Below are 22,202 nucleotides of genomic sequence, written 5' to 3' on the forward strand. Positions count from 1 at the left end.
TGTTACGCGCAACCCAGCCGGTCGGTGGTCCCTCCCAGCCAAGTGCCTGCGCCTTCGCCTGGTACACATGCGATAAAGGTTTCCTCCTGACGTGATCACCATGAGGATCCGCCTGAAGAGCCAGCAAGGAGCTGACGTAGCTGGATAGGAACCTGGTCGAGGCCTCCACCGGCGGTGGCACATTTGTCGTGGACGATCTCATTCCTGCTGTGCCAACATCGTCAAATTATCATGAGCGTGTACATGCGCTCCTCCTCCGGCAGGTCTGTAAGCACATGGAGGAGCCACTCCGGCCCTGTGTGCAGTAGTCGCCAGACGTCCTAAATATTCCATTGCTTCGCCATATACTGCCAAAGGGCGACCGCTTTGTGACACACACAGGACATAGGTTAGACACTTCCTCCTCCCGTCGGTGCTGCTGCCGGTCCGTCTCATCTCCGACGGTCCTTGGGCCATGGAGGTGTAGAGGACCTCGGGTCCCCGCCCGCGGGAGAAAACCGTTCTCGTTCTTGTTAGTTTCAGTGTCTTGGTTGAGGTTGTGTGGCAGCGGTGATGTCGATCGCTTAGTAGGAATAATGTCTCTCACGTTCTAATTAATCCTGTCCTGATGGTGCGTTCTAGTTTCATTGAAGGTCGTGTTGAGGTGTATCTCCATCGGATCTCGCGAGATTCGGTCGGTGCTGATCTTCGGTGGATCTATTTGGATCCGGTCTTCGATCATTTTTGTTTGGGTGTTTACAAGTTTTGATCCTTTCAATCTATGAGTTTCTTCACCGGCGATGATTGTTGCTCTGGTGCCCTGGTCCTATGGGGCCTTAGCACGACGACTTTCCGACTGTCTACTACAACAAGGTTTGCCCGGCTCCTGCGAAGAAGGGGCGATGATGGCGGCGTGCCATTCGGTTCGCTCCAGTGCTTTTAGTCATCGGTAGGTGATCCACGGACCTGGTTATAAGTTTTATTATCTCTGGTGTTCTTTGTACTGTCACGACTGAGAATGAATAGATTGAAAATTTTCTTGCAAAAAAAGACACTTCGGTGGGAAGGCACTTCGTCGCCACCCGCCATCTTCGAGATTAATATTGTTATTGTCATCATCATGATTTATTTATGGATTAAATCAAACAGAAAATTGCGAACTTATCCAATAATAAGTTCACGGTGCGTGTTCATTTAATCATGTAGTTAGTTAATTTTTTTCCTTCCTCGCAAAAAAAAGTTAATTATTTTTGCTTGCAAAAATAAGTTGATTCCTATTCATTCATGAATCACAACAACAACAACAACAACAACAACAACAACAACAACAACAACAACAATAATAATAATAATAATAATAAGGACGTGGCTAGGCAGCGCCCGTGCGCTGCACGGGGTATTCGAGCGTCCCTTCCATAAAAGGCAACTGTAGTCCAATCACACGCCTCACATACTAAAAGAGGAAAAGCATTTGGTCCCCCATGTCCGCTCGTACTCTCCTGTCCCCGTGATTCCTTAGGAATACCCCACATGCACACATTTACTTGGGGTTTCAAAATTTTAAAAAGCCATAACTTTTGATCCGAGCGTCGGAGTTCAGAACCGTTTTCACCGTTGGGTTTCTGGCGACGAATTCTTCAAAACTAGATCCCATATGGGTAGGTTTTGACGATTTTTTTGTGGGCAACTTTGGGTGCAATGGAGGCAACTTTAGTAATAAACGGAAGCAACTCCTCACTACTAGGAAAGTGCTTATAGATAGAAGTTTACCAGTAGCGCCTGTTTATGACCCCACGCTACTGGAATTTACCAGTAGCGCTGGATATAAAACTCGCTACTACTACTAAATAACAACAGCGTTTGTTAGCTTGGGCCGCGCTGCTGTTACATGGGCCGCAGGGCAAAAACGGTAGCCCACTTACCTGTAGCGTTTGTTTCGAACGGGCGCTACAGCTGGTGGGCTTAGCAATAGTGCCGGCCTCTACCTAGGCTACTACTAGAGGAAAAGAAACCGGCCCGAGCGCCCCCCACCCCTCACTCTCACATTATCGATCCCCTCCGCCCGACGCCACCGCCGCGGTTAGGGTTCCTCCCCGGCCGACTCACCCCCGTCGACGGCGCCATGCGCCGCCACCACGCGCGATCGCCTCTTGCCTCCTCCGACGCTCCAGCCCCGTAAGTCCCCCTCGATCTCCTCCTCCCTGTGCGCGCCACCACTAGCTAGCTAGGCTCCGATCGATTCGCCGCGGCGGCTTGCCATGTTTTGGGATTTCGCGTGGGGGAAAGGGATTTAGGGATTGCACAGTGGCTCCACGCTTCGATGCGACGTGTTCCAGGCTTGTTAATTTCCTCGCGTGATTGGGGAGAGAGTAGAGAGAGGGGTTAGGTGAGAGAGAAGTATAGGCTTTTTGTTGGGCGGCGGGAGCACTGCAGGAGAGGTACAGGAGGCGGCGGGAGCTGCTGGATAGCGTGCAGTGGGAGGAGCAGCAGCGAGAGAGCAGGGAGTCGGCGGCGGCCGCCGCCATGGCGGCAGCGGGCAAGCAGAGGGCCAGGGAGAAGGGGAAGGGGAAGGAGCAGGAGAATGGCGGAGAGGGCGGCAAGTTAATTAGGTCAGCAATTCGCCATGGTATCTGATGGATCCAAATCGACCCAAATCGAATGAATTGTGCTGCCCTTGCCGAACGAACTGTGACTGTTCATCGCTGACGCTGACCCTTGTCGTTGGAGATTAAAGCGGTGAAGGTGTAGTTATTAGTACGGCTCTGCTCGTCGGTGAAGCTGATGCAGGTTCTGTCCATTTTTAGCACAGGAATGGAGAGGCAGCGTGTGTTGATGGTTTGGTGGCGTCCTTGTAGAGCACGTAGTCGGCGTCGGTGCCGCCGAGCATGGCCCAGAAGAGCAGCAGGGCCGCCCGGCGAGAGCAGCCGGGGCGCCGAGCCTCAGTGATGCGAGAGAGGGGTTAGGTGAGAGGGGTTAGGTGAGAGAAGAGAGAGGGGTTAGGTGAGAGTAGAGAGAGGGGTTAGGTGAGGAACTAATCCAGATGCACAAGTTTGGTCAGCCAAACTTGGTCGAATCCAGGAGACAGAAAAGGAAGCGGGTAGAGGTGGGAGGGGGGGATTGAGGGCAGCAGAAGGAGCGAGTGAACTGACCTGAGCGAGGGGGGATTAAGGGCAGCAGAAGGCGGAGGCTTGGTTTCTTCTTCCTTGGCTGCTGTCCCTGGAGGAGTGGCGGCGGCGGCGGTGCCTAGTGTTCTAGGGTTTAGAGAGGGGTTCTCTCTCTCATCCTACCTTGGCTTTTGTTTAGTGGCGGCGGCGGCAGTGCCTAGTGTTCTAGGGTTTAGAGATGGGTTCTCTCTCTCGATTGAACTACTTTTGCTTGTCTGCTTGCGCAATAATGGCAATATGCCATTTATCTTATTATTAGGCTCTGTTTGGGTTACATGATCTCTATTAGGTTATTGTCTGAACTGAACTACAATTTAGTTGTTATTTTGCTTGCCATGTGAACCTGATGTGTATTCTCTATGATGTGAACCTGATGTTTACTTTTTGGATTGTTAATCCTTTAATCATATTGCTTTAGGGAAATGGCGCCACCACCACCACCACCACCATGTTGACCGTGCAAGTCAAGGTGCGCTAGCAGCCTTGCAACTGGCACGCTATTCAGCATCTACTTCGAGTCTAGTTTTCTTCATGCGGTGGTAATAAATTATATGAAACTAGTAACCACTATTTTGTTTTTAGTGTTATTGGCATTAATGCGTCGTGTATATATCATTTTGTTTTTGTACACAGATCGTCCCATGCAATGTGCTACCTCTTGAGCATGCGTTGGTTTTCCCTTGAAGAGGAAAGGATGATGTAGCAAAGTAGCGTAAGTATTTTCCTCAGTTTTCGAGAACCAAGGTATCAATCCAGTAGGAGGCCACACGCAAGTCCCTCATACCTACACAAACAAATAAGAACCTTGCAACCAACGCGATAAAGGGGTTGTCAATCCCTTCACGGCCACTTGCAAAAGTGAGATCTGATAGAGATGATAAGATAATATTTTTGGTATTTTTATGATAAAGACTAAAAGTAAAGAAAGAAAAATAAACGGTGATAGAAATAGCTAGTTGACGGGAGATTAATATGATGGAAAATAGACCCGGGGGCCATAGGTTTCACTAGTGGCTTCTCTCAAGATAGCATAAATATTACGGTGGATGAACAAATTACTGTCGAGCAATTGATAGAAAAGTGCATAATTATGAGAATATCTAGGCATGATCATGTATATAGGCATCACGTCCGTGACAAGTAGACCGACTCCTGCCTGCATCTACTACTATTACTCCACACATCGACCGCTATCCAGCATGCATCTAGAGTATTAAGTTCATAAGAACAGAATAACGCATTAGGTAAGAGATGGCATGATGTAGAGGGATAAACTCAAGCAGTATGATATAAACCCCAGCTTTTTATCCTCGATGGCAACAATACAATACGTGTCGTTTCCCCTACTGTCACTGGGATCGAGCAACGCAAGATTGAACCCAAAGCTAAGCACTTCTCCCATTGCAAGAAAGATCAATCTAGTAGGCCAAACCAAACTGATAATTCGAAGAGGCTTGCAAAGATAACCAATCATACATAAAAGAATTCAGAGAAGATTCAAATATTGTTCATAGATAATCTTGATCATAAACCCACAATTCATCGGATCTCAACAAACACACCGCAAAAAAGAGTTACATCAAATAGATCTCCAAGAAGATTGAGGATAACTTTGTATTGAGATCCAAAGAGAGAGAAGAAGCCATCTAGCTAATAACTATGGACCCAAAGGTCTGTGGTAAACTACTCACACATCATCGGAGAGGCTATGGTGTTGATGTAGAAGCCCTCCATGATCGATTCCCCCTCCGGTGGAGCGCCGGAAAAGGCCCCAAGATGGGATCTCACGGGTGCAGAAGGTTGCAGCGGTGGAATTAGGTTTTCTTGGTGCTCCTCGATGGTTTCGGGGTACGTAGGTATATATAGGAGAAAGAAGTAGGTCGGTGGAGCCACGAGGGGCCCACGAGGGTGGAGGGCGCGCCCAAGGGGGTAGGCGCGCCCCTGCCTCGTGGCCTCCTCGTTCGTTTCTTGACGTCCACTCCAAGTCCTATGGATCACGTTTGTTTAAAAAATCACGCTCCCGAAGGTTTCATTCCGTTTGGACTCCGTTTGATATTCCTTTTCTGCGAAACACTGAAATAGGCAAAAAAACAATAGTTTGCACTGAGCCTTGGGTTAATAGGTTAGTCCCAAAAATAATATAGAAGTGTATAAATAAGCCCATTAAACATCCAAAACAAAATATATAATAGCATGGAACAATCAAAAATTATAGATACGTTGGAGACGTATCACAATGTGAGGTCAGAATTCAACAAGCTGACCGGAGACTCTGTGACCTTTGAGGCTCCTGGGGGCCCCTACACTATGAAGGTCGAGAAAGGACGAAATATGACGCGGGTGGGAGGAGATGGACGGGTCCGTTTCATCGCCCACATGCGTGTCACCGGTGGTGAGTTGATCAGCTTCTCCTTCAGAGCAGAAAGACCCAAGTTGGCCGTGATTTATGCCAACAAAGCAGAAGATGATGAAGATGATGAGGATGATGACGACCCACTTGGTGAAGTCATCGTAGCTCAAAGAATGAGGTTGAGCGAGGAGGAGGTGTGCAACCTATGGGACATCATTCCGCCATGTGCTGACTTCATCGGGGTGCCATTCGTGACCCGCCTGACAAGTACCATGTTTGATCGGCATATCATGGTATGTTGCATTTACTGTAGTAATTTGATGATATGCTTTATTGTTATACTTAGTGTAGAGTCCGATGATATATATTCTTAGTGAATCTTATATGCTTTATTGTTATACTTAGTGTAGAGTCCGATGATATATATGCTTAGTGAATCTTATATGCTTAGTAAATCCGATGATCTATATGCTTAGTCAATCCGATGATATATATATGCTTTATTGTTATACTTAGTGTAGAGTCCGATGATATATATGCTTAGTGAATCTTATATGCTTAGTGAATCCGATGATATATATGCTTTATTGTTATACTTAGTGTAGAGTCCGATGATATATATGCTTAGTGAATCTTATATGCTTAGTGAATCCGATGATCTATATGCTTAGTGAATCCAATGATATATATGCTTCGTGTAGAATCCAAAGAACTGTTAATAGTGTAGAATCCATATATACTTATTAGTAGAATTCATGCTTAGCAGAAATATAGTACTGTCTTTTGATAGTGTAGAATGTGTGAGGCTACTTATTAATTGATATGTTTTTCTTATTCAGAAATTGCCAAAGAGCCCATCTGAGAGTTGTGGTATCAAGCCTGATGAAGAAGGCTCTGCTGGAATACACCTTACCGCGAGGGGCTCCGTCACCACTTGTGTGTACGGCGTGGACACGGACGGTCGCACACACTTCAACTCGGTTGGGTGGAAGAGCTTCCTCGTCGGCAAGAATCTTCATGTTGGACAGGCAATCCTAATTACTATCAGGAACACCCACCGCCCAGGCTTGAGAATGATGGTCGTCATCGATATCATCTAGAACTACATATGCATGTGTGTGGCTGTTGAACCATATATATGCTAGTATGACTACCTAGTAGACTTATCAACTATGATCTATCCATGCATTGTCGTTATATTAGTTTGTGAGATTGCGTGGTTATATTAAATGTGGTATTGTCGTTAATGCTTGTGAGATGGTTCTGTGAACTTAGTTTATTTGCACTGGACTTGTCTTGATTTCCATGAATATTGCATCAGACTAATTTTATTTTTATTTTTTATTTCTATTTACCTAGTTGTAGCATAGGGAGAAAATAGGGCGCTACTACTACGTGATGATAGTAGTAGCGTTGGTAGAGAAAGAGGCGCTACTACTAAGTATCTTAGCTGCAGCGCTTGTTTAGAAATGCGCTACTGTTAAGTAATAGCTGTAGCGCCCTAGTAGTAGCGCGGGTGCCCGCGCTACTGCTATGTAAAAAACCAGCGCTACTAGTAAGGTTTTCTCTAGTAGTGCCTTCATTTTGGCTTAGTAGAAATGCCTATTAGGCTGGTTTCTGTAAAAACAAGAAAATCGCACGAAACATAAGGCACCTTTAGTGCTACACTATCGCACGAAACTGCGTTATGTGTACCTATGAATTTTACTAACATTATCCCAACTTGCCTACCATGGCTGCTCAGTCGCCTCTCGTTGATCGTCAGTTGCCTCTAGTTGAGTCTCAATTGCATACAAATACTATGAAATTGCCTATCATTGATGTCAGTTGCTTGCTAGTGCTAATTAGTTGCATGTTGTTCGGTTGCCTAACTCCGCAAATTAGTTGCCTATAAATATTGTGAAGTTGCTTATCATTGTTTTTCTAAGTTGCCTAAAAACATTATGAAATTTATTTGCCTACCGGTGGTAGGTGAGGGAGAGGGGGACAAAGTTGTGCGCTCGCTTCAACTTAATAGCGCAGCTGCACTTTTAAGCATTTATGTTAGGTTAAATATTACATTGTTGCTTACTTGGCAGAGAGATAAGAAAAGCAGGTTGTAGACTTACAGCCGGCTGTACCACGACCTCCAAGAAACTTCTGATTCAAGCGTTGAAATCCAGTTCCGTTTTCACCATTAAGTTTCTCACAACGAGTTTTTCAAAAGTAGATCCCATATTGGTAGGTTTTGTCGGACATTTTTTCGTGGGCAACTTTGGTTGCAATGGAGGCAACTTTAGTGCTATAGGGAAGCAACTTCTTCTTTCTGGCCTAATAGGACTCCTATTAGTTTAGTTTGTGTAACGAGAAAAATAACACACAAAACATGAGGCACATGTAGTGCTACATATAAAAGCAACTTCCTGCACTATGTGTACCTCTGAATTGTGGTAACATTATCACAACTTGCCTATTGTTTGATGTCCAGTTGTCTTCTACAACTGAGGCTTAGTTGCCTATTATTGTTGCTCGATTGCATAATTTTGCTGATTAGTTGCTGCAAATATTGTGAAGTTACTTATTATTGGATTCTCTAAGTTGTCTACATACACTATGAAGTTGCCCACCGGTGATGCTTAGTTGCCTGTCATTACTATTTTAGTTGCCTACAATACAAAGAAAATTTTCTCTTCAATGTTTCTAAGTCACCTATGTATGAAACTAAGTTTCTTACCATACCAAAAAGTATTGTATGCAACTAAGAAAGATGTTAAGCTATTAGCTAGTCATGGTAGTCAACTTAGGACATTGTTAGCTTACCTTGAAAACTAAGTTACCTACAATACTATGAACTTCAAGGCGAAACTAGTTATGGTAGAAAACTTAAAGGGTCAAGCTAGTTAACTTGGTAGTCATGGTTGTCAGCTTTAACGGGATTTTCGTTGATAGGCGATCATACTACACAGACTAATAAAAAGTTGCTTTTTTATAGCACTAAAGTTGCCTCCGCAGCATCCAAAGTTGCTTTAAAAAAAGGTTCGTTGAAATGTAGCCATATGGAATCTAGGTTTGAAGAACTCATCGCGACAAACACAATGGTCAAAACGGATTTGAAAACCGACGCTCGAGTCAAAAGTTATGGATTTTAGAAAATTCCGAGACCCTAAATAAATGCATGCACGTGGGATTTTGCTGAGAAATAGCGGGGCAGAGAGGAACGTGAAGACGCGAGGGGACCAGCCGATCAGGTGCTTTCCTCTTTTGTCAGGTATCCACTTTTGAAACGCGGGAGAATGGTAGCAAGACGATCGCAATAAATATACTGAGATCGGACGGCTTGGACTCGTGCGCTCGCTGCAACCAAATAGTGCAGCTGCACTAATAAGTATTTAGGTAATAATAATAATTAAGAAAAAACAATGTTTCCATGCGTGCCTGCCTGCCTGGGTTGCGAAAGGATTGGGAGATGCAGCCAAGGCATGCAGTGTACGCTATGATCGAAATCAGGCGGGCGGTAGAGCTACATGGCTACATATGTATAAACCAGCCTCTCACGGCCCATCAGCGTCGGCATAGTACACCCACCCGCACCGCCACGCTATATCTGCCAACTAGGCCGGCAATGGCCGGCCGGGGTCTCCGCGTCCCCGAAGCCAGCAACCACTATATTTATATATATAGTGCTGCCATTGTTTCCTTCCCAAGATCCAAGCACAAGAAGTTCCTAGGATCCATCGAACCACAACGAGCTCCACGACACTTTACTAGGGGCTGCTCACACACACACAGTCAGCTTTCGCCTAGCTAGGTCCGTTGGTCCGATGGAGGGTGGCGGCTCCGGCAAGGTGGGCTCGCCGGAGGACGCCGCCGCGAGGCGGGCGAGGGAGTACCACGAGTGCAGCTTCTGCAACAGAGGCTTCACCAACGCCCAGGCGCTCGGGGGCCACATGAACGTCCACCGCGACGAGCGCCGCCGCCAAGCCGCAGCACCACCGGCCGACGGCGGCGGCTCGCAGAAGAAAGGTCCCGGGAGCAGCGAGGAGCTGGACTTGGAGCTGAGGCTCTGATCATTCGTTCATCTGGTTTACTAGCGATCTGGGGTAAGCTATATCTAGTTATCTACTGATTGATGGGTTAGTAGTTTCTCGTTTGGTTACTATATCAGCCTAAAGAATCATGTACAAATGTATACATGATCAGGATGTGTGGGTGTGGACATATGTATGTGGTGCATCAACATATATAGTGCACGTACATACATACAGAAGTTAGGAAGGTATAGCATGTACATATGCTTTTCCTCTCCTCTCCAATGGCATTGGATATGGATCTGTGTATGCTACATAGCTGAAGAATTTCTATAGAGAAATGTTATCGATGCTTGGACAAATTAATCCACGAGGAATTACTTCATGCTGCATTAATTGTGAAAAATTATCACGAGAAATATTATTTGACCCAAGACTAACTGTGTGGCATGTATGTTGTCCATCACTTCATTGATGATATAATTGCTCGTGTATTAAAGCTGTCCCAAACTGAGCAAATGTTTTACGAATTACAGCATATAAACTTCCCCGCAAAAATTGATCTAAGAATCGAAGCATATAAACTTTGACCAGACAACAGAAGAAATCTAGGAATACTACAAACTTCGATGAAGAGTTTTTCATACTTTGCTACTCCAGTTAATCTGTTGCAGGAAAATCTAGAGCCCTGAGTGTCAGATCTCTGAACTCGACGATAATGCTCTTTTGCAACGGTCTACAAGGGGCGAAATCTCACCTGAACTTTTCCATCAGACCTCACCAACTATCTCCAGGCTGACCTCAACCGTCCATCAAATGTACTCATATATTGAGTACATTTGACGGAGGGCCCTTGCATCTTGCTTGCCAAACCAGCAGGCCATAACGACAGGGCGTTGCTCGAACACCAAATTGCTCGCAACGACCGTCGTCGTGCCTGGATCAGCCTGTGCGGTCTGGGAATTGCAAACGCACCAACAAAGGCAAAAAAACCTCGCTGTGCTGGGCACAGAGCACAGCATACATTGAAAATAGGTATTCAATTAAACCAACGGCACAGCATGATAGCCAGCCACCGAAACTGACACAGCGTCCGGTGCAGTTTCCAGCGAAATAGACCGGATGCCAGCAACACCACTGACCCCAATCGCCGCTACGGCGTGGGCACCTTATTACAAGCCCTAGGGCTGAATAAAACCCGACACTTATTAAATGGTTCATGCTCCATCCACAAGGAGTGCTGATAAAGGTGCCAACGAATGTCAAAGTTCAAACCAAATAAAGTTGCTGACATAGCTTCTGAATTTCGGCCCCGCGACAGAAGAATCAACCAATGGTGTTTCTTCACCGGGCATGCTTCCTCGGTCGCCCTCTGGAAGACTTCCCAGGCCTCTTTGCTCGTCCGCTGGAAGATTGCCCGGGGTCTTTCGCTCCAGGAGCATCAGCCTTCTTTGCGCTTCCACTGGAAGACTGGCCGGGGTCTTTCGCTCCAGTGGCATCATCAGCCTTCAGAGCCCACGCTGGTGCTTCGTCAGGCGCGTAATGGTAATCATAAAAAATCTCCTTGCCTGCATTAATCCGCTCATTGGCGAATATGCCCACCCTATGGTCGCCTGCTACAAACATAACCTTGGCATAGCAATTCGGATCAGGGGAATGGTTGGCAAACTTCAGCTTGTTGCCCATCCTGAAGGCATCGAGAACAAACTGCGTCCAAAGAGTATGCATAAGCAACAGCTAGCGTCTGGATCAGATATAAAATACAGGTTCTTGAATAAACCGAGCTGAGAAGGAGAATAACTCAGCTCATGCAAAAGCACTATAGCTAAATCTAGTGATCAGTCCCGCATGTAACCGTGAATGTTTGCATACTGTAACTGGTATATTTCTGCACACGTACCTCAGTATTTAAGTTGAAAAGGAATGATGAATTCTCACGGTCATATCTCTGTCCACGCTTGGCTGCTTCCCTATGAGAGATAAGCTCCCCAGTGTACTCCCCAAGACAGTCATCCTTGCCAACAGTATTCTGAAGATTGTGGAAAAGATATTCATGCTTGCCAACATTATTCTGGGGTACAGGAAAAGAGTGATGAAGAGGATGAAAGGAGCAATTTTACCTTAACGAATGCTCCCCAGCCAGAAACATCAGATCTCCCAAGTACGACCTGAAACAAAAGTCACACTAATTCAAGACCATCAACAGGCCTAAAAAATATATATGTTTGTTCGAAAGAGAAGCAGGACATTCTAAAAGAAAGTGAGTATTTTATTTCCCTAAGAAAAGTGAATATTTATAGGGAGGCATGTGTTTTACCGGGTATCCGATGTGTCGTGTCACAACATTAAGTCAATCGTGAACATCAAAATGCAATTTGCCTTCAATATCTGTTAGTGCCCTTTTAAAAAAACAAAGGTGGCATTATCCAATTTTCTTTTTTCCATTATTTCAGAAGAAAAAATGCTGTCCTCAAAGGCTACTAAACTTCAATTGATGGTAAGAAAAGTTTTTGCTGAAAAAAGTATCAGACTTGAATCAAGTTTACGGTATCAGTTTGTTTTAGTATCCTAATTGGTTCATAGCTGGCTCGGAAAACCCATAACCAAGAAAAACCAACGCTCATAAGGAATCAGTTTCTAAAGGGTCTATATGGGATACAGGCTTCAACAGTAATGAAAGGTACTCCCTCCGTCCCATAATATAAGAGCGTTTTTGACACTAGTGTAGTGTCAAAAACGCTCTTATATTATGGGACGGAGGGAGTAGCTCAAAAGAGATCTAACACTTAAATCATGTTTAAATAGCATATAGCAATTCAGACCATGGTCTGGTGAAACTATCTATAAGTACAACTGGGTAATGGATTGGACATATGAGCCTGCAGTTATGCACACAAAGTATTTGCTGCCCTTATCTTTATCTTTACTTTAGTAAGGGACATGATTACAAGTCATCAAACCAAGTATCGACTCAAAGAAATTATAAACAAAATGTCCACAACATTTGATAGCATAAGTGCATTGTTGTTTACCTTTTGTTGTTGTCTAAGAAGCAGTTTCATGTTCTGACATCCATAATTATCACCTCTTTGGTTGGGGACACCCAGTGAACCGTCACCACACCTGTAGGTTAGAAAAGGAACAGTTCAATGTTGTTCTAAAAAACTTATGGAGCAAACCACTTCCGCAAGGCACTAATGGAACACCCTTTTTAGCATGACTGGATAACTCTGACTTTATACATCTGAGGTTGCTTTCAAAATTAAGTTACCCAACTGAAGTTGCTGTCCAAGATTTGCTGTTTAACTCTACATACATGCATAACAAATTAACAATTGAAGTAAGCTACAAAGTCAGAAGATTTCCTATCATGACATGATTTCAGAAAGTAACTTTCGAAGTTCAGGTAAATACCCATCAGATAGTGTTCTAATTTATTTGCACAGTTAACATTACGTCAGATTTTAGCAGAGGTAAACAAAGTGCATAAACAAATGGGAAACATAGATGTTTTCACCCCCTTTAAACAATGCACTGGTACACATGAGCATTCAATTAACTATGCTAGCAAATGGGCAACATCATATCAAATTAATAGGCATGATGATTGTCAGTTATGGCTGATGGCTACAAATTTATTTTATGAACTTAAATTCAGTCCCATTGTTTAAGCTTTAGTTGCAGAAATGAGTATCTTGAGATTAAAAAAAATTGAGAATAGTAATTTTGAACTACTCTGGTACAGGTTGGATCATAGAGTGCAAAGAACAAAAATCACAAGTCTGTCTAAACAGATCATTAAAAATTAACTACAAAATCTTTCAAAGATTCCCCAGTTGCAGATACATACCCTACCCCACACTTTCTGCACACATCAGGATCACATTCCCTGTCAGCAGCAAAGCATGGGCACTGGCGGCTGCGACACTGAGCCTTTGCACAATTACAGCCTCGAAAACGATTCTTGCATGCTTTCGGACACCTGGAATGCAAAGAGCATAAAATTCCACACAACAGATAACAATCTGTAAATGATGACATAAGGATGAGGATACCAAATTGTTTGCATGCTACCGGATGTGTGTTCATCCGTCTGTATAGCTCATTACAATCATAATTGGAATTTCCCAAATGAAGTAATAATAACAAATTGTCGAGGACCTAAGAGTAGTACTCCCTCCGATCCATATTAGTTGTCGCTCAAAGGTATGTATCTAGCACTGAAATACGTCTAGATACATCCGTTTCAGTGACAATTAATATGGATCGGAGGGAGTATTGGATTTCATTCTTTTCTGAGAGTTGATCCATCTATTATGCAGCTTCGTAAAATCTTTTTTGAATCCAATAGCTTAGATATTCTCTATAAAGAGTTCAAGGATGGTAACGTGTCATGAGACAGTAACTCAACTACACAGTACTCAGTCGGTACATTAAGCAATATAACAGAAAATTAAAGCAAACTGCATCTATAAATATATGATACATGTGCAATGATATTCATATCCAGAAGGACAAGCAGCCTCAGTTCACCTACAATAGGACTAACCAAGCATAATCTCTACTATTAAAGTGGAGTCTGCGGTCGTGATGGTACGTCGTGGTCTGGTTTGGTTTCATAAGTTTATTGGTTTCACGTTAATTATGGAGAGTATCATTCTTTGAACGGGAGGATCACATTAATTATGGAGAGTATCATTCTTTGAACGGGGGATTACGTTAATTATGGAAAGTATCATCGAGTGTTTGACGGGAGGATCACGTTAATTATAGAGTATCATTCTTTGGACGGGGGGATCACGTTACTTATGGAGAGTGTCATTCTTTAGACATGAGGTTAACGTTAATTATGAAAAGTTCATCGAGTGTTGGACGGGAGGATCACTAGAATATGTATGCCCCCGTTGCAACGCCCGGGAAATTAGCTAGCCTAAACAAAGGATGAGTATCAAACCAAGCCACACCGAAGCAGAGGGCAAACAATATTTCTGGTACCAGCAAAAGTAGGTTAGACCATGGGAGAGATCAGCAATAAGTCAATACATAGAAGAAAAATATATCTATATACTTCAAATGCATACAAACTTAAGCATAATGATGCAAAATTTGTAAAGGAAAACAATTAACTCACCCACAGAATTTCTCACAGCATGTATCATTTTTCCGACATGGACACTGTTTCCCACATGCCGATTGACAACCACATGGATTGTAATGCTGACGAAGCTCACCCTTCATTGCTGCAATCCTTTTCCTTATGAAACGGTAGACTGTAGATCTTGAGGCATGCTTGACCCTTCCTCGCTTTCTAGGACGCCGTGATCCCAGGCCCAACCCATGTCCCTGTGATGTCAACATCGGCAGCACTGACATAAGACCACCCGGGTAAAAATATATAGAGTAGACTGAAACCTACTTTTATGAATCCTTTAACAAGAGAATCAACACCGTTAAAAACCTCTGATGTGCTGCTGTTCTCAATATAATTCATATACTGAAAAACATCACTGCATCTTTTCTCTCCAGCAAGAAGGTTCCGAGCAATTAAACAACTGCATGAAAAGAAACCCACAGGTTCAGTCTTATGACTATTGATTCCGGAAAGCAGGGTAAACCTATGACTACAATAATGATAATGGAGAGCGATGATTCAGCCCCCGGAGTTATTTGCTCCCACTGTGAGCAGTAAAATCCCAAGAATAACTTCCGACTGTCAACAATTCAAGAAAATAGGACAGATGCAAGTGATACGTGCTTGCAAATCTTCATGGAAAATGAGTAGTTTTGCACCCTAGCAAAAAAAATCAGTGCCCTAAAAAATATAAGTGGTAGTGGGATTGTGGAGTCAAAATTTTAAAATTATATCATTAGTGGAAATATTTTTGTAGTTATGTTTCTAAGCCGATGGTCATAGTCCATGCAATTTCAGATAACAGAGAATTTTTAAACAATCCATTCTCCAACGTTTATCCAATCCCCACTACAGCTTAACACTTGTAGGATGATGATGAGGTAAGTAGAAGGCATGAAGAATTATGGATAAACATTACTCATTAAGGATCCATGATCAAAATCTTCCAAATGGCGGAGTATAACCCTTCACACATAACCTTACTTAGTTCAGAATTATGTTGACAGGTTATTCAAAGCTACATAGGAACTTTGACCTGACTGGTTGTATAATACTCCCTCCATAAAGAAATATAAGAGCATTTAGATCACTGAAGTAGTGACCTACACGCTCTTACTCCCTCCATTCCCAAATATATGTCTTTCTAGAGATTCCAACAAATGACTACATACGGAGCAAAATGAGTGAATCTACACTCTAAAATATGTCTACATACATCCGTATGTTGTGTCCATTTGAAATGTCTAAAAAGACTTATATTTAGGAACGGAGGAAGTATATTTCTTTACAGAGGGAGTAGTAAGCAACACACTAACATTAAGTTCAAGGTATAAATTCAGTCATGAGGAGAAAGGTCCAACCTGTTCCTTCCAAAAATCTCCACACCTTTAACTAGAAGCTCGTGCTCAATCACCATCCAGGATACAAAATTGTCTTCTTGCCTGCATATATTCTTATCGACTAATTCTTCCTTCCTCGAACTATCATGACCATCTGTTGCTGAATGCTCATTATTTGTTTCCACCATCAAATAATTACGATCTTCCACTAAAGCTGAGTTATTCTCCATTTGATGTGCATCCTTCTTCCGAGAACTTCTTGTGCTTGGAGAATTATGTTGTGAGTATGCAATTGAATCTTTGTGTTTGGTGGCCTGGCAATATATGGTTTGAGAACAGTATCAATGCAAGTCGGTGCTTATCTTTCATAATCAAAATTGTCAGAGAAGACAAGCAGCTTTTCAGAAGTCATATACACCATAAAATACGAACCAGTTTATAACAATGAATACCACATGGTACATCATCCCTGCTGTTCCAAGGTGATTGCTTTTCTGCCTGTATGAAGAACGCACAAATAAGAAAAAACACGTAATTTTGGAAATAATTCTGGAACAGAACTTACAGGAAATATTATATCTTGAGAACACCCGTGTAGTTTGCAATCAAAAACCTGCCAATGTCACGATGAGAAGAATATTCATCAGCAACAAGAGGCATTACATATATCACATGATGATTGATAGATGAACATACTAGACATCGCCGACAAAAGAGATTATCGAAGGAATCCAATGCTGCAGCCAAATCTTTATCATGGTAGATATCTTTCAGTTTGGCATTAAGTTTGGACACTTCTTTGGAAGAACTTTCAGTACTCTCTCGTTGTAAGATCTCATATCTGGCCTGTAAAAATAGGGCTATGTGTGTTATTGTCAATGCTGAAAATGTGAATTGGAAAAGGAAAAGCCCAAATGGCCAAAATGCTATTGAGATTAAGTGGCTATGAAGAGAAAACTAACCTTTATATCACCAGGAGTCTTCTCAAAACAGTGAGCTAGGGTCTCCAGCGCTTCATCAGACATGCCACATCCGTCAATGGTCATCCTAACATGAAAGTAGAGGAGGAACATAAATTATTACACCAAAACATCAAAATGCCCAGTGAGAGAAAGACATCTTATAGCAGAAGCCAAAATATATTGTTGATCTATCAAGTTTAAGAAAGATGTAAACTCATCAACAGACTACTCAGATTAGAGGTAGACAGGGTAAACTCGATAATTTTGTTCCTGAACAATATGGTAAAAACAAATCCAGCACCCAGTTTGGATAAAACTAAAAAACCTTACTTTTCTGGGGGTCCAAGCTAGGCTAGTTTGATTATGCTCCCACAATGAAGAATAATTAGACAGCAGCAGCAACAGAAGAGACCCTAGGTAAAAAAGTAAAAAAGCCACACATGTGTAACTTATTGCTATTGAAGTTCTCTACTACATGAAAATGAAGTGGAGCTATGCATGCCACAATAATTACATAAGTGATATTTTGTATTTGCACTACTTTAACACTGTATAAATCTTGATATACTATGTTTTGTGAAATAAAGTTGTGACAATCTTTAAATTTAAAGTAAAGTGTGTGCAATCTCTAAAGGAAAATACGAGAAACTTATTGCTTTAAAGAAAAGTAAGTGCAATAGCGATCATTCAAAAAACTGTGATTCTTAAACCATAGCAGATGTCAGTCACAAATAAGTGCAGAAGTTAAACCTAGGTAAGGTAAAGTAATGCAAAAGAAAACAATGGAAACCCCAAGTTTGTTTACCGAATAAAACAATCTTCAGAGCTTTTGAATTCCCTTTTCTCCTCTTCATCCTCAACAACTTCATCTTCACTATCACTGAACATTAAAGCTCCACCACAATCTGCATTATAGTAAATATTTTGTCGATGAAATGCAGATTGGTCTTCCGTCATCCTCTGGTTCCTGCATGAAACCCCGAGAAATCTTTTGTCTCAGAACCAATACGAGACCTTACTCTTGCAAAAAGAGAAAAGTAAAACTCTTATGTACTCCCTCCGTCCGGAATTACCTGTCGTGAAAATGGATGTATCTAGAACTAAAATACGTCTAGATACATCCATTTCTGCGACAAGTAATTCTGAACGGAGGGAGTACAAAATATACTATTAAAATCCCTATCAGCAAACACTTCCATTCAAAGCATGCCCTCAATCTAATCATAAGCTGTTGCTGCTGCTCTCTACCTCAACCGTGCAGTAGCGACACACAGAGATTCAATATTTAATGCATCTGCATCAGTTTTGGGAAGGTTGGGAAGTGCCTGTGATATGAAACAGACCTGTCCAAAAACACCCATGTTGTATAAGGTGGAAGGTCTGACACTGTTGGTAGTTCAATTGGCTTATTAGCATTCTTTGCAGTGAGAATTCCACCCAAAGTAGCAGTCGATGTGCCATACGGACTATCTTCTTGAGAACTGCCACCATCTTTCTCAGCAAGGCACAGTTCAAGACCAAGCGTTGAGCACGACGCATCGTCTTGCCTAGGTGTCAGCGGATTCGTGGCTAAACCTGTACCATCCAATGCACTCGTTTGCCAGATTGTTGAAGAACCGCGATTGCTCTGCATAATGGTGCTGAGCTTAATCTTGTTATTCTCTACCATATCCTGGAAAAAAATATAACAATCAGACAAATGACACCGGGAACATCTGATTAATAAATGCGGAGGGGAGTACAGAATGTGTGGTTTCAAAGCACCTTAATCTCAGCGGAACGAAGTGTCGCGAACTCATTCTTCAACGAGTTAACATAAGTTGGAACGGAGACCTCGCCTAATTCTCCATCCGGTATAGCCTCATCATCCTGAGGAACCTGCATTGACAGTAACTTCATCAACACATGCGTAACACACTCACATAATGGTTATATGACTGATTAGGGGTACAAAAGTATCAGAGCCGAAAAGAGAGGCGATATTAGACCCCAACCATTAGTTCCACTCAACATTACAGGGGGTCAGGATTCAGGACACAATGCACAATAGAAGTGTGGATTTCCAATTTGCAGATAACTCTCAGCTGCTAAGCACAGTAGTGAACTGGGGCATATGATCAGGTACCAACGTTATAAACTGAACTCATAATTTGCTAAGCAAAACTCCAACGGCCATGAACTCTCGTTTTCTTTGATTTAGTAGGAAAATTTGGTCTGTAATAATCTGCACTTTGGGGCTTGTTGGCTCGTCAGTTTTCTTAGTTCCTTAATCTGGTAGAACTTGGAGTCGTGTAACAGATTCTGCTCTGCTTTCCTTTTGAATGAAAATGGAACCGGGGGGCGTTTTGCCCTCCTGATAGTCTAAAAAAAAAACTCCAACGGCAGCTCCTGGATTCGAGAAGGGGAAATGCAGGATTAACAACACCCTAAAAAACGAAAGAGATCGGAATGTCGAACACCTCGGCGGCGGCGGCGATGCGCGTTGGAGGCGCAGGGGTTTGGAGACTAAGCGTCTGCGGCGACGGCGAGCTACGGTGCGGCGGCAGCTCTAGCCTCTAGGGCACAGAGAAGGATTGGGGATTTTGCGGCCGCATTGGGTCGGAGCGTCGGATTTCAGCCTACACTACTAGGTCTCTCCGGGCCGGACCCCCGGCGCGAGCGGCCGGCGGTTGGCGCTGAGAACCTGTATGTGGCGGCGGCCATCGGACCGGACGCCGAGATGTTCTGCGGCGGGGACAGCATGCGCACGGCGGAGCGCGGCGGCGTGGTGGTGTATTTTTCAACCTTTTGTGCTGAGCACACAAACGACACAAAACTCTTCTCAAAAAAGAAAAAGAACAAGAAAAAAGAAAACACACAAATGAGACAAAACTGTATGAATTGTAGACTCCAGATACTAAGAGCATCTCTAACAGACACTGTAAACTCGCGGCCTGAAAAAAGCCACGTAATATATGTTTTTGGGCCGATTTTGCCTCGCACGGAATACACCCTGCAAACGGCAACCGTAAAACCAAACATTCCCCACCGCAAATGGATATTCCTGGGTCGTCTTCTACAATTGTTTTCTTGTTCTGCTGGTCGCTCAGCCGGCTGCCCGCCGTCCTTCCCTGCCTCCCCTCGTCGTTCCCCGCCGCCCCCGACCGCCCCCCGTCACTCCTGGCCCTGCCACGCCACCACTACCCCGACCTAGGCCGCGAGGAGCCGCGGGAGGCCAGCCCCATCCAAGCCGCCGACATGAACGACCATGGCGGAGATGACGGAGGAGGACCGAAAGGGTTGCTGCGATACAAATACGAGAGGGGAAAGTAGGGGAATTGGATCGGGACCTCACCAGATCGACGCGTGCGTTGTTGGAGACAGCGGAGAAGGACCGGATGCGACGAATTCCGTCAGATTCCGGACTCCGGTGTCGGTCAGGTGACATTTGGGGCAAGAAATCTACCCACAGCCAGCATTGACCAGTATACGGGGCACCCTCAGTTTGGCCTCCGAGCCTTCAAATACAAGGGTCTCGGGTGTGGGTTTTCGATGGCCTGAAAAATATTTACGGGTTTGACCACTTTTACGGTGTCTATTCTTTACACTTTTTTGACCAAAACCTTCATAACGGAAAATTATAAGGGTTTGACTGCTTTTACGGTGTCTGCTAGAGATGCTCTAAGATATAATTCACACAACGTTCTTCTAAAAGCACCAAAGACACACAATACGAAAATACTCTTGCATAGTTTTTCAGCAACATTGTTTTCTCTCTCTCAATGAATGAAAAGGTCGTTCCAGATAGCCGTTCGTAAAAAATATATGTTGAAAACTAACTTTTATAATAGATTTGATCTTTTTGGAAAAGGAAAAACGGAAACTAGCACCTCACCAAGTAGGGGAAATCAGATTCCGCCACCATACATAGAAAGTAGTAAAGAGTATCATACTCGAACCAAAAATCAAACACATTAACCTATGGGAGAATGGCGGACAACCAGCATGGCCGCGTGGTGCATGCTGGTTGGCCGTGCCAAGAAACTTTTTGATTTCTTTTGGAAGATGAAATTGAGAAATTTTTTGATTTTTTTGGAAGGCGAAATTGAGACCTTTTTTTCTTTTGAGAAAAGTTTTTTTTGGAGATTATTTTCTAAAGATGGAAGTGAGACTTTTGTTTCTTTTTCATTTTAAGATGTTTTGTAGGCTTTTCCTTTTTCTTTTTGAGATGGATGTGATGTTCACGCATTCTGAGAAAGTTTTCTTTTTAATTTTGAGATGAAGTTGAGATTTTTTTCTTTAAGAGGAAGAAATACATGCACAACTTTGTAGATAGTAACACGTTGAAACTTGAGTTATCTTCCACTATAAAACATAACTACGGATTGAGATACATGCATAAATTAAAGCAAATTAATTGAGATTCAAACCGAAATCCAACGCGCATCACTAGATCCCGATCTAGTATTCTGGCATACATCCGTCGTTGCAAAACATATGCATATACCTATTCGTGTTTCCCATCTATTAATGGAGACCACTGATACCATCCCTGCCTCAGACCACAAAAGATATGAAATAATTGAAATAAACATGCAAACCTCGGTTGGGTAGGGAGACGGATGGGAGCCGCTCCCTGATGCGGTGATCGAGAGCAACGCCATGGCCGCACCCACGTCGTGTGGACAAAAGTCTTGGGTTGGCCCCCTCGCATATCTAGGACTTGGTCACGCATTCTTTTCCTCCACGGAATGACGTCTTTTTCTATTGAGAAGAGATGAGAGAGGGTTTTGCTAGGGGATCGGCGGGAGAGGAGATTATAAAGGGGGCAGGGTTGAATCTCTATGGAATTATTTTACTACCCGCCATCCCCGCCGCCACCGCACGGCGGGAGCATGAGTAGGTTAGCGAACTCATACGTTCCTAAGAGGTGGGACCTAGCTATGTTAACTATTGTGGTGTGGTTCAGTATTTTGGTGGAAAATGTAAAACGATGGAGGGTTAACCACAAACCGTGTGAGAATTTACAAGGGCAAAAATGTACTTTGGTGTAACCCCATTGTCTCACCACATGACCAGAGTGTTTCCTTCTAAGAATAATCATTTCCTCAAAAAATGCAAACATCAGTATCGTGTAAAACAAAGGAGGGGTAGGTAAGGATAGTTAGTATACCCATGTAAAATCTACTAACTTTATTGCAATGCCATATTTGTGTATTGAACATATTCGATTGACTTGTATCTAATAGATACTCCCTCTGGACTATGTAAGGCGAGAGGACTATGGTTA

The 22,202-nt window shown here is 43.3% G+C and overlaps 1 protein-coding gene across 2 annotated transcripts; it reads right to left on the reverse strand.

The window, feature by feature from the left end:
* Positions 1 to 10,552: 10,552 nt before the first annotated feature.
* Positions 10,553 to 20,390, reverse strand: LOC123164382 (histone-lysine N-methyltransferase EZ1-like). 2 transcript variants are annotated; one of them, XM_044581822.1, is made up of 16 exons: positions 20,268 to 20,390; positions 18,698 to 18,811; positions 18,277 to 18,605; positions 17,739 to 17,900; positions 16,934 to 17,018; positions 16,668 to 16,817; positions 16,537 to 16,584; positions 16,404 to 16,469; positions 15,993 to 16,285; positions 14,959 to 15,052; positions 14,632 to 14,843; positions 13,351 to 13,482; positions 12,533 to 12,623; positions 11,621 to 11,668; positions 11,401 to 11,529; positions 10,553 to 11,207 (listed from the first exon to the last, which is right to left on the reverse strand). In XM_044581822.1, the coding sequence occupies exons 1-16, from the start codon at positions 20,358 to 20,360 to the stop codon at positions 10,845 to 10,847; spliced, it is 2,409 nt and encodes an 802-aa protein (XP_044437757.1). In that variant the 5' UTR covers positions 20,361 to 20,390; the 3' UTR covers positions 10,553 to 10,844. The 2 variants fall into 2 exon arrangements, with proteins under 2 accessions (XP_044437757.1, XP_044437758.1); XM_044581823.1 differs by lacking the exon at positions 20,268 to 20,390 and adding an exon at positions 19,393 to 19,777 and having other exon boundaries at positions 10,560 to 11,207.
* Between the last annotated feature and the right edge of the window lie 1,812 nt (positions 20,391 to 22,202).

This window comes from Triticum aestivum, chromosome 7D (assembly GCF_018294505.1).
Source record: "Triticum aestivum cultivar Chinese Spring chromosome 7D, IWGSC CS RefSeq v2.1, whole genome shotgun sequence".
Taxonomy (NCBI): Eukaryota; Viridiplantae; Streptophyta; class Magnoliopsida; order Poales; family Poaceae; genus Triticum; species Triticum aestivum.

Bases quoted from the DNA above. Each gene is read 5' to 3' on its own strand.
- LOC123164382 (XM_044581822.1), bottom strand. From the start codon at position 20,360: ATGTCACCTGACCGACACCGGAGTCCGGAATCTGACGGAATTCGTCGC. The intron at 17,019-17,738 runs GTAAACAAACTT...CTTTCATGTTAG, and splicing joins TCTGAAGATTGTTTTATTCG to GATGACCATTGACGGATGTG. The intron at 11,530-11,620 runs GTAAAATTGCTC...CACAATCTTCAG, and splicing joins GCTGGGGAGCATTCGTTAAG to AATACTGTTGGCAAGGATGA.